This window comes from Equus caballus, chromosome 20 (assembly GCF_041296265.1).
Source record: "Equus caballus isolate H_3958 breed thoroughbred chromosome 20, TB-T2T, whole genome shotgun sequence".
NCBI lineage: Eukaryota > Metazoa > Chordata > Mammalia > Perissodactyla > Equidae > Equus > Equus caballus.
Genome location: NC_091703.1, coordinates 44,832,419 through 44,844,174, shown reverse-complemented (window position 1 = coordinate 44,844,174; position 11,756 = coordinate 44,832,419). Strand labels below are relative to the sequence as shown.

The following is an 11,756-nucleotide window of genomic DNA, read 5'->3' as shown; positions in this document are numbered from 1 at the left end:
AATTCTGCTTCCAGGGGCTCGGGTGTCCAATCTGAAGACTCTCCCACTGGTCTATTGGTTCTTTCAGCGTTCATGAGCGCCCTGTGCCAGGCACTATTCCACACTGTATTATACATGGGGGACTTGACTGCATAAAGATGAGTGTGACATCTTCCTTCCTGTCTAGGAATTTAATACTTAGGAAGAACATATGGGGCCCTGAGAACTGATCCAGTTCCACCATTGGGAAGACCAAAGGTCATGCTTCATTGATATTCTGAGCCACCTCACCATCGTCCACACATATACACAGCAATTTATCACAGGTGCTCAGCAACTATTTGTTACATTAATTCTCTCTCTAATCTCCCAGGTATGCTTATCCGTGTGGGTGTGTAAATAAAACTGCTTTTGAATTTACCTAAAGTCAATTCTGAATGAACTCCCTGTTTACCTTCCTCAGCCACAGCCAGCCATCTGAGGTGTGCTCTAGGAATGAGGATGAGTTTTAATGTTGAAGGCAAAACATAATTAGGAAGTCATGTTAAGAAATTGAATAATATATCCCTAAATGAACTGTAGTGATCTTTAGATCACAGACATCCCTGTATAAAAGAGCCAAAGGGCTGGTTATTTCCTTTATAGAAGAGAAAGAATCTTCCGAAAAGGTCTGCCTTCCCACCCCACCCCCACCCGCCCCAAGGGAAAGGATTAATGTTTCTGTAAAGGCCAGAGCAGCCATACATGCTTGTTTTGCGTCCCACACATGTCATTACATACAACGCTGATCTCACTTTTGGGTTATTACTTCCTCTGCTTGTAAAATTTTATTTGGGGCAGTATTGCCATTTCTTTTTCTTTTCCTTTTTTTTTTAGCCACTTTATTGAGAGATGATTGACATGTAAAAAGCCATACACATTTATTGTATACAACTGGATGAGTTTGGAGATAAGTATAGAACTATGAAACTATCGCAATCAAGGGAAAAGGGCTCTTTTCAAGAGTAAATAGAACAATTGTTGCAATAAAATATGATTTAACTTAGAAATATTTGATGCATATACTTTCATTTTTCCTGGGTATGAAACAAGGTGTTTGTTAGTGCTGTCAAGTCGATTGCAACTCCTAGCGACCCTGTTTACAGTAGAGCGGAATCCTGCCCAGTCTTTTTGTGCCATCTGCTCACCTTCCGGTGCTATGTTGGCCAGTGCTTTGCTGCCATTCACTGGGTTTTCATGGCCAATTTTTTCGGAAGTGGGTGGCCAGGTCCTTCTTCCTAGGCTGTCTCAGTCTGGAAGCTCTGCTGAAACCTGTCCACCATGGGTGACCCTGCTGGTATTTGAAATATCATCAGCATAGCTTTCGGCATCACAGCAAGACAGATCCACCACAGTATGACAACCGACGGACAAGTGGTCTCTCGGGAAACAAACCCTGGCCATGCGGTGAGAGTGCAAAATCAACCACTAGACCACCCAGGCTGGCTAAAGCAAAGCGTACTTGCATCAGCTGTCTAGAATCATTTGATTTCCTGCTCATCTACATTAGGTCAGAGGTCTGAAAGTTTAGGTTGTAGGGAAGAGACCCATAATGGATAGGCTGAGATTCAGAACACTGTCCATGGCCATACACCATGCCAAAGGGCCCTGTCCATAGCCTCACTGTTGGCAAAACCTGGGTCTTCCCCTCACAATGACTCCCAACTTGCCCCCAGCTTATTGGACCAGGGCTGGCACCTGACCCCAAGCTGTTAGGCCCATAGGTTGGTTAATGACACATGACCTACTTTGCCCAGGAAAATGAGGAGATCAAATCAAATTCCCACATTTGAGAGTATGAATGGAGAAAGTTGGTGAGCCAAAGGCAGCAAGCAGTAGCCACGTGCAAGGCAGAGTTCTGAGGGAGCAGAAACTATATGTAAGCAGAGGAAGCCCCTTAATAAAGAGACCACGTTTGGCCTTAGGAGTAGAGAGGGCACCCAGTCCCTAAGGCTGCTTTGAACCCACTTTTCCAGTGGCAGGAGCAGTCCAGGCAACATGTATTTTTAAAAATAAAAAATAAACTCCTTTTCTTGTAGGAGGGTGGGGAAGTTGGGATCTCTGTTCCTCGTGTTCAAAAGAGACTTAAATAGAACTGGACCTCATCATAGAATCAGCACCAGCCCACTGCAGGGGTGGAAAAGGCACCAAACTAGGATATTGAAGACAATTATTGGTTCAGCTGTAAGTAACTCACCATAGGACTTTGAATGAATCATTTCATCCCTGAGCCTCAGTTTCCTCGCCTATAAAATTAGGATAAAATTTGTGTCTTCTTGTGAGGATCAGATTAGGTAACATAGGTGCAAGTTGTTTGCAATCTTTAATGTCACCATCATTGTGGCTGCAGAACCCTTACCCAGCTGAGGCTACTCAAAGGGGGCAGAGGCGGGCTGAGGAGCCATCACAGAAATGCCATATAGAGAGACTGATGCAACTTCAGAAGCAGCAACAGAGTCAGAGAGTGGTTGGAAAACCCCATTGGCTGAGAGAAACCAGCCAACTTTGAGTGTCATAATTCAGAGAGTGTAGTTCCAAAAAGGGCACTGGGCAGCCTTCCAAGGCAGGGCACAGTCAAGTAGAGCACAGGTGCACACAGGTCAAGTGTGCTGTTTCCACACTCTGGTGTAGGACCACCCAGGGCATCTCTGCCACACCTCCATGTGAACTGAGTTCTAGTGAACAGAAGCCAGTCTGAGGGGCGGGGAAACTAATTTCTGGTCCTAGATCTTTCCTCAATTTGTGTGATGTTGGGCAAACCATTCTACCCCTTCCTTGATTCTCTTGCCTGCAAAATAGAGTAAGTAATACCTACTTGAGGGGAGGAAATAGTAAACTTTACATTTCACAATATTTTAGTTAGATGTTACAAAATGTTCTCATAAACTTGATATTTTTATTTTTAATCTTCTCAACAATCTTGTGAGGCAGGAGAAATGGAAGTAACTTTGTGTTACAAATAGTGGATGACATTTATCTTGCATTATTATGTGCCAGGCCCTTATTAAACATCATACATTAGTATCTCATTTAATCCTCATGGCAACTATTTGAAGGAGGAACTATTATTATCATCTCTAGTTGACATATGGGAAAATTGAGGCTCAGGGTGGGGAAGTAACTTGCTTGAAGTCACTCAGCTAAGTGGTACCTGAGTTTACAACCCAGATCTCCTGATTCCAAGTCTAGAGTTTTCCATTATACTAAATTGCATATGTGAAAGCACTTGGGGGAAGTAAAGCTTAGAGAACTGCACAAATGGAAAAAATTTTTAGTACAGCAAACCCCAGTTATAAGCCTTTTAGTTGGAGCTAAATTATGGTGGACATTAATAACCAGACACTTTTTGGTTATAATACTTTTTGGCTTGTGGTACTAGGTGAAGAGCAGCCATTGTACATTCCTAAATACTAGAGCAACATAAGGAGATGAAGACTTAGGAAGACTAGTAGGACAGTCGTGTGCAGGATGGCTGGAGCACAAAAATGCCAGTTGGTGTGGGGAAGGAACTACAAGGCTATTGCAATGAGGTAAAGGGATGGGACTGGACTCAATGGAGTGGTAGACTTTCACTTTTCTTTCAAATGAAATACAGATTTTGTTAAACTTTTGAAAAATACAGAAATAGGAAAATTAATCAACCATTAATCCACTACCCAGAGATAACTGCCATCATTACATTAGTTATATATTTTTTCCAAGCATGTGTTATGTTTACCTCCAACAAAACAGGAACCACATAGGACAAACACGATTTAAAGAGGAAAACATTGATGGAAGTTGGTCACTATCTAAATATGGCACCTGTATCAAGAACGGGTGTCAGGCAGAAAGCCGATCCCACGGACGCCAGCCGTAGCCTCCCGACCACCCAACAAAAGCACGAAGTCACGTCTCTATGGTTGTTCCTGTGCCGGAACACAGGGATATACTCTCTCCTTCTGCGGAACTCCATGGTCTGAGGACGCCGCTGTGACCCCGGAAGCGATCCTGGGAGGCGGGGACGGCAAGATGGCGGCGCGAGCAGTGCTTGGCGCGGTTTGCCGGCGACTCTGGCAGGTACTCGGCGAGCTGGGGGGACTAGGCGGGGCAACAGGGACGGTTGCCACTAATTCTGGCTGCCACCTGTCGTTCTGCCCATCTGGAGCCTTCCCTGTATTTATTCCGCACCTCGGCTGCTGTTTGCGGGAAAGGGGCTGGTTTTATCTCGAATTCTTCCGTGGGATAAAACATAGTTAATGAGTCAGGGCAAAGTCAGGGTCAGGAACAATCGGAGTGTCAGAGCTGGATTGAAGATGAGATGTTCCAACTCTTCCTTTCACGTTTGCAGAATAAACCGAGGCTCAGAGAAGATAGGAAACTTGCCTCGCGAAAATGAGGGGCTGAGGTGGCACGAGATCTTAGACGCTTCCCACGGAGCCAGACTGAGATGCCTTCCTGATACCCGGGGGTTCTGAGCTTTACATGAGAGTCGCTGAAGTCGGAGGAGTGGCTCAGATAGCCTCTGCGCGGTTCTTTGGAGAAAAGGCAGAAACTCAAGCAGCGGTTCTCAAGCCATTTGGCCTCGGCACGTCTTGATGCTGTGAAAGTGCTTGAGGACTCCAAAGAGCTTTTGTTTTTGTGGCTTTTAGCTATCGATATTTAGCTTATTAGAAAATAAAACTGAAAATCTTAAAAATAGTTAATCACTTAAAGATAACACTAATAAAACTCATTACATGTTAACATAATTAACGTTTTTATGGAAAATAACTAAATTTTCCAAACAAATTTAGTGAGAAGAGTGGCAGTAGTTTGTGTTTTTGCAAATCTCCTTAATGTCTGGCTTAATAGAAGACAGCTGGATTCTCATACCTGTTTCTGCAGTCTGTGGCTATATCACACATCCTACAGCCTCTGGAAAACCTCACCGGACACTGGTGAGAGAATGAGTGGAAAAGATGTGCATAACGTCTTACTGTTATTATGAAAATAGTTTTAATTTCCCAGGCTCCCTGAAAGTGTCTTGGGGGCCCCTCAGGGGTCCTTAGACCACACTTTGAGAACCACTGTTCTTAAGAAAAGTTGGATGGTGTTAGAGGTTGAAATTTTGAACTGCTAAGACATTTTACCCAGAGCGCACTCCATCCCCTCAAAAGAAAAAAGAAAACTTAAGAACTTAAGGTTGATTTGTGGATGTAACAACACTTTAGCCTCCAAGTTTTGAAAGCAGAGGTTTATTTATACTGGGGGAAAGTGATTGGGAAGCGTCATATTCTTTAACCGTGTGGTGCTTTTGCACAACTGGGTTGTGTGGTCACTGGCATAAATCTCAGGAGGGAGTTTCCTCTGTGATTATGTGTGGAGAATGGCACATATCTCTTACTGCCTTGGATTGTGCCTGATTTCCTTTGTTCTTTTTATTTTCCTCCCTTGATCCAAGGGAGAAGATGAAAGTTTTGATTTGCCTCCATCTTAGGTAAAGAGGGGGAAAAAGGAACATAAGCTTAGAATAGGCTTTTTTAGAACATACTTAGGTGACCCTCAGTTGTTTTAATTGTTACACTTGTACTAAACTGTTATTCTCATCTTCCAAGTGTTTTTAAGGATCCTATTGTGCTTCCAATTTCTCAGGTTATGCTTTTAAATCTCAGGAAAGCTTAAGCGAAAAACAGATGACAAATTACATATTATATATAGTTCCATAGGTTTCCTACAACGAGAAGTTTTCTTCCACCAGAGGGAGCTGACAATAAAGGATTTGGAACCTGGCTTGTTGCATTATGCAGCACAATAGTGATGTAAGATGAGTGTAAGTTCCAGTGTGTATTTCAGTTTATGTATAAGCTTCTTATCCCAGCCAAGCCAAGAAATACATATGCTGGAAAAGATACATGAGTTTCAAAAGAAGGGTACTTTAGAATTCTTATTCCAACTCTTCATAAATTAAATTATCAAGACACATTTTTATTGCTCAAAAATATTCAGGCAAAATAAGTATTATGTTGAGTACATTTAACCTGTAAAAACTAATGGGAAAATGAAGTCATATATGTTTTTTACCTTGATGTCCACATATTTAATTCATAGCTGTTCTTTTAATGTGAGAATTGCTTTTTTGAAAAACTTCTTGCTCCTGAGCTTTGAAAGATATGGAATATCTAGTATTTTGAGAGGCTTTTTGGCTGTCAGCTCTACCATTGTCCTCTTTTTTGAATGAAAGCTAATTTGGATTTTAGTTACCCTGTATCTTCATCTGAAATAATGACATAGTCCTTTATTTGCATTGTACATCTTTTGATTTTTAGTGAAAACTATGAATGGTTTAGGAATTGACTTTAATCTTACACATGTCCCTCTTTATTTTTTTAAGGATTCGAGGAATTTTTCTGTAAACAATTGTAAGAGCAGTACAGCCAAAAATGGTGGCTTTCTACTGTAAGTATATAGTTGGATGTGTTAAATTGAATAAGAAAATGGGCTCTTGTGCTGTTTTATTTAGGTTTCTCTTTGTTTCCACACATAGCAGTACCAATATGAAGTGGGTACAGTTTTCAAACCTACACATTGATGTTCCCAAGGATGTGAACAAGCCAATGGTATGTATTCCCTATTTCTTAGCGTAAGAAGCTACCTTAGTAATAAATTTTCTCCTTATTTCATTTGAGGCTGTTTCCCAAACACTATGAATAAAAAAATTTTGTTCTGGAACACTGGCAAATGCACAGTGTGCCTGAGTAAGTAGTCTCTAATGGCCCTGGGGGCTCCTGTTATCTTTTAGGGTATCGAGGTAAGGTCTAAAGGAAAAAATTATTTACCCAAAATAACTGTGGGAATGAGCAGTCTTGCTTTTAGCTCAGCACGATGTGAAGAGTTGTTATAATTAGTGATGCAGAATACTTGACATTATGTTATGGAAGAATTTTTTTTCTTGTAGCCTTTAAGTCTGTTTTCATTTTAAGACACTGAGCCTGGGCCTGGACAATGCTTATTGTTCGAGAAAGAGCCTTACCACAAGTAAAGAAAATCCAGAAGTATCTGTAACCTTCTTCCCTTAAGTAAAAGCCATGATTCCATCAACCTAGTTTTTGTGTTATTTGTAGTTTTTTAAAATCCTTACAAATTCCAAATCCTTTCAGTTCCACCCCTCAAAAATAATCCCCTTTAACAGTTTCGTATGAATCCTTCTAGACAATTGTATGCAGTCATTATGTCTATGTACACGCACACCAAAATGGAATTGTGTTATACATAACGGACTACTGTTTCATTTTTTTTCACTTAATAGATACTAGATATATTTTCATGACAATGCAAATAAACTCCCAGTCTCCAACTCACATGCCTGCATGGGCCAGGCCTCTAAGGAAAGGTGACAGGACAGGCACAATGGCAAGCTGTACCCTTTGTAATCAAGACACCTGCTACTTACTCTAGCCACTTGGTGCCATGTGGGAAATCAGCACTAGTTAGGCCAGATTGTCTAAATTTTCCAAACTAAACTGAAATCCCAGTTTTTATGCAAAAACTCATATTTGTAACAGATTGAAAATATCTTTAAAACCCTACAGGGACCACTTAGAGCACATCTTAAGGTTACATTCCCCCTCGCTTGTCCCCAAGCTTGTAAGGTAGGATATCAGTATATTCTGTTCTTCCCACAACCCTCATAAGGGGTAATTGTGAGTGAATGTCTAGCTTCCTGGTTAGTAAGTAGATCTGCTTTCATGGCCAAGTAATTTAACCCTGAATCATTGGATTAGTAATAGAAATTACTGGTTTAATGGATGAATGAAATAAAGCTAATTCCCCTCTTGGAAGAAAGTCAGAAATGTCAAACCCATTATTTCTAAGATCTGTAAGTATTAGGGTAGAAGAGGTAGAAGTTATATGTACAGTCAGTGTCATAATATTTTAATTAGAAATGAGTAATTTTTCTATTAAGGGAGGCAAAACATACATGAATAAAACCTAATAAAAAAGAATATGAATAGAGTAGCTCACCTTTGTGTAACAATGTTTTATAATTTATGAGCACTTAAATCTGTGTTTTCTTGTTCCCTACAGAAATGCTGTGAGCTGTAGCAAGGGTATTATCCTATTTTATATCTGAGAAAACTACTGTGCAGTGAGATTGTATGACTTGCCCATTGTCATTCGGCCGGAAGTTTAATTCTCAGTCCGGGTCTTCTCACCAGGCTACTTTTGTTAACAGACCCCAAAATCCTTTCCCATTGTGTTTTTGGGGCTCAATAACTATTAAGTTAGAAGTTTCCACTAGTGATTTTGTAGGTTACTTGAAAGCCCTTTCGATTCAAACTGTGTCTTAACAGATTCTAAGGGTCATCATGGGGATCTGAATGTGATAGTGTCTGGATACTTAAGCTAACAATGTGAAGATGTTACTCAGCATTTTTCTCCCTATCTACTAGCAAACTCTGAAGTTGTTCAACTGAGGGTAATATGTTAAGTTTTCCAGTTATAAATATTACAGGAACCACAACTGAAACTTTTCTTTTTTCTTTTAAAATTGTAGATAACCGTTTCTGATGAACCAGACACATTATATAAGCGCCTGTCAGTTTTAGTAAAAGGCCATGATAAGGCTGTATTGGACAGTTATGAATATTTTGCCGTGCTTGCTGCTAAAGAACTTGGTATCTCTATTAAAGTGTGAGTATGATCTTTCCTAATCTGGCCTGTTAGCTGCTGTAACAGGCTATCCAGGACAATGGTGCTGATCTTTACTACGTCTGAGCCCTTAAAATTGGATAGAAACTCAAGAGGGGGTTGTCCTCTTATCCTAAGTGGGATCATCCCTTCCTGTTTACTAGAATTTTAAGAATGAGTGAACAAGGAGAATGAAGGAAATCCTTTCTTTGGAAATTGCATAGATATGAGGAGACGCAAGAAGCCCTGTGTCTGGGATCTCCATGGGGCGGGGAGGTGCATTATGTGAACAAGCAATCCTTTTAGACCCTTTGGATTTGATCTCTGGCTAATATATCCGTTGTTTCAAAACTGCCTTAAGAAACCTCTCACCCAATAATTTCATGCATGAGCAAGGCAAGCTTCATGAGGCTGTGAAGTCACTGCAGGGTCAAGTATATCTATCTCCTTTGTTTTGTCACTTGCTCCTCCTGATGTTGATCAAGGCCCACTTGAGGCTTTGCCAATCTTATATCAAAACAGAAGGAACGCACGCATTTCCCATAACAGACTATAGTGTTGTGATTCTCGATGTATCTGTAGACTTTCCTAACAGCACACACACAGGAGACATAATTGAGTCCAACAGTGGTGCTACTCTTCACCGTTCATATGTTTGATCAGTAAGGGACTTCAAGGGTCTAAAAGCCAAAGGCATATGTGTGTGTGTGCTTGCATGCCAAGGCTCGTTTTTGGGTCCATGGAAAAATGTTCCTGTTGCTGTCTGTGGTGTTTATTTTGGCCTGAGCTTTATGACAGTAGTTGTTAGAGATGACAGTCTTGACAAATGGAAGTGTGTAAATGGTAGTTAATGCCTGTAATTGAGCGTGAGCCTGACCTACAAAATTGTAGAATCGTGCTTTGATATCAGTGACTCAGGTTTAACATGACTTAGCCTAAGTATGTTGTTTTGCCCATTAATTTTTCAGACATGAACCTCCAAGAAAAATAGAGCGATTGACTCTTCTCAAATCGGTACATATTTTCAAGAAGCACAGAGTTCAGTATGAGATGAGAACACTTTACAGATGTTTAGAGGTGAGTTTATTTCAGACATCCAGGCATTTTTGAAATGCCCAGAAATTCACACTAGTGCATCATAACTTTCCTTTAACATTGACTGGGTTGACTTCCTTTTAGTCAGCCCATGCCTGATAGTTGTAGAGAAGGTAAATGTCTTTTTGTGATTATGGAAGCAATGTGGTAGAAAAACCCACATAAAGCCATCCTTTAGAGTAGTTCATACTTTAACTCAGTAATAGAGATTATGCTGACTAATTTTTATATAATAGATAGCATTGAAATAACTTTGCTTGTATTTCAAAAATTCTGGTTAAGTTTTCACACAGTTCTAATAATTCTTTTCACATGCTAACTGGATTTTCCACATCCATGATGGGCAGCGTTAAGGTTTTTCATTCATCTCTTATCCATTTGTACATCCGCTGGGGTCTGCATAGTCGTGTGGTTAAGGAGAGCCTAAGTTCTGGAGTCAGATAACAAGGTCCAGGTACTGGCACTTACAAGCTGTGTGACCTGTGCCTCACTTCCTTCCTCTATAGAGTGGGAATAAAACTGGTACCCCTCTCATAAGGTTAGTGTGAGGATTAAATGAGGTCTTTATCTAAAGCACCTAGAATACTTTCATTGCATAATAAATAATAGTGTTTGTGCATCTTTTATATGGGAAGCACTGTACTCAGTGTTGAGGGTACAAATATGATTAAGATGTAGTCCTATCCTTAAATGACAAAGAAAAATCCAAAGTTTTATCCACTCATGTCTGACAGAAACACCACCTCGCCATGGAGCATACAGATAATCTTATACTATTTGTCTTTTATTTCCTTTTGTCTTGAGTTGTTTTGTGAAACTCTTGTAAGTATACTGCTTTGATACCATGCTTGCCAGCTGGGTTCCATGGCTCCCTGGCTTTAAGACATTTGGAAGGAAGGGGGCTCCAGGGCCATGCTCCCCTGCATCCAGTTCAACCAGTGGCTCTACACTATTTTCCTTTAAAATTGGGATTCTGTGTAAGATTTCATAGAGAAAGAAAAAACTCTACCACTTTTACCAAAAAACTTAAAATTTCTGCTTTAACGGCATAGCCTGAAGCAATTTCATGTTTGAAATTTTAGTTAGAACGTGTAACTGGAAGTACAGCGGATGTCTATTTGGAATATATTCAGCGAAACTTACCTGAAGGAGTTGCCATGGAAGTTACGAAGGTATGACTTGAGTTTCTACCTCTGTTGGGGAGAGATCCGTATTGTTGTTTTGGTGCATTGTAGCCTGGTCCTGGGCCACCGAGTGGAGGAGAGGGCCTGTGGGGAACCGGGCGGCACAGTTGCCACAGCTGTTGGGGCCTCCGCCTCCCTGTGCAGTAGTGGCAGCTCAGCAGAATCTGCCACTACAGCCCGCATCCTTTCTGAGATGCTTCTCAAGTCTCCCCCCTTCTTAGTAGTTGTCTAGACATTGGCAGTCCCTGGAGATCATTGAGTATCAAATAGGTCATAGAGAGTGTTTTCTAAATACCATCAGGTGTCCTTCTCTCTGTTTCAAAGCCCTACAAAAAAATGAGAGGGGTAATAGAAAAAAAGTCGAGGACTTGAGGGAACAAAATAAGTAAATCTAATTTGTGGCCTAAGAGTTCAGTTAAGTCCACATTATATTATAGTTTTGTTTTTCTGTTTTTAGACAAGATTAGAACGGCTACCAGAACACATCAAGGAGCCAATCTGGGAAACGATACCAGAGGAAAAAGAAGAAAGCAAGTCATAAAGGCTCAGAGAGACCACTTGTGCTGGCATTTGAAGCGAGGGTGGGCCAGACATGCGTGTTGAAATGGACGATTTTGAGTCCCCCTGACTTCTCTGTGGAGTCCACGTGCCCTGATCGTTTGAAATCAGGGAATGGAGCTTTAATGATACACTGGATATAGCGGAGGACCACTTCATCTGTTCTTTCATACTTGTCATTGTTTCAGTTCTGATTTTAACAGATGTGAGCAAACCATTTTGACAATACACCAAAAGATTTCTATTTCTTTA

The 11,756-nt window shown here is 40.8% G+C and overlaps 1 protein-coding gene and 1 long non-coding RNA gene across 12 annotated transcripts in view; one reads left to right on the top strand and one right to left on the bottom strand.

Annotated features, from left to right (window-relative positions):
- The window catches only part of LOC138919651 (uncharacterized), a 24,496-nt gene extending 20,538 nt beyond the window's left edge, over window positions 1–3,958 (bottom strand). Inside the window, exons 1-2 of the long non-coding RNA XR_011430037.1 lie at window positions 3,823–3,958; window positions 1,167–1,312 (exon numbers count right to left, since the gene is read on the bottom strand). This is a non-coding gene — a long non-coding RNA (uncharacterized lncRNA). The remainder of the gene's footprint in view (window positions 1–1,166; window positions 1,313–3,822) is intronic.
- MRPS10 (mitochondrial ribosomal protein S10) lies at window positions 3,751–11,756 on the top strand. Of its 11 annotated transcripts, none has more exons than XM_070245591.1 (9): window positions 4,002–4,077; window positions 4,349–4,937; window positions 5,698–5,809; window positions 6,371–6,435; window positions 6,524–6,596; window positions 8,534–8,670; window positions 9,636–9,744; window positions 10,845–10,934; window positions 11,404–11,756. In XM_070245591.1, exons 3-9 carry the CDS (start codon window positions 5,804–5,806, stop codon window positions 11,485–11,487), a joined length of 564 nt encoding a protein of 187 aa, XP_070101692.1. In that variant the 5' UTR covers window positions 4,002–4,077; window positions 4,349–4,937; window positions 5,698–5,803; the 3' UTR covers window positions 11,488–11,756. The 11 variants fall into 11 exon arrangements, with proteins under 11 accessions (XP_005603969.1, XP_014589901.1, XP_001501361.1 ...); XM_070245592.1 differs by having other exon boundaries at window positions 4,018–4,077; window positions 4,794–4,937; XM_070245594.1 differs by having other exon boundaries at window positions 4,023–4,077; window positions 6,527–6,596.

What these genes read in the sequence shown, in the direction of transcription:
- MRPS10 (XM_014734413.3), top strand. Translation starts at nt 4,836, where the DNA reads ATGTCTGGCTTAATAGAAGACAGCTGGATTCTCATACCTGTTTCTGCA. An exon ending in GAAAACCTCACCGGACACTG is followed by an intron (nt 4,938 to 6,370) that starts GTGAGAGAATGA and finishes TATTTTTTTAAG; the next exon opens with GATTCGAGGAATTTTTCTGT. An exon ending in AGGATGTGAACAAGCCAATG is followed by an intron (nt 6,597 to 8,533) that starts GTATGTATTCCC and finishes TTAAAATTGTAG; the next exon opens with ATAACCGTTTCTGATGAACC.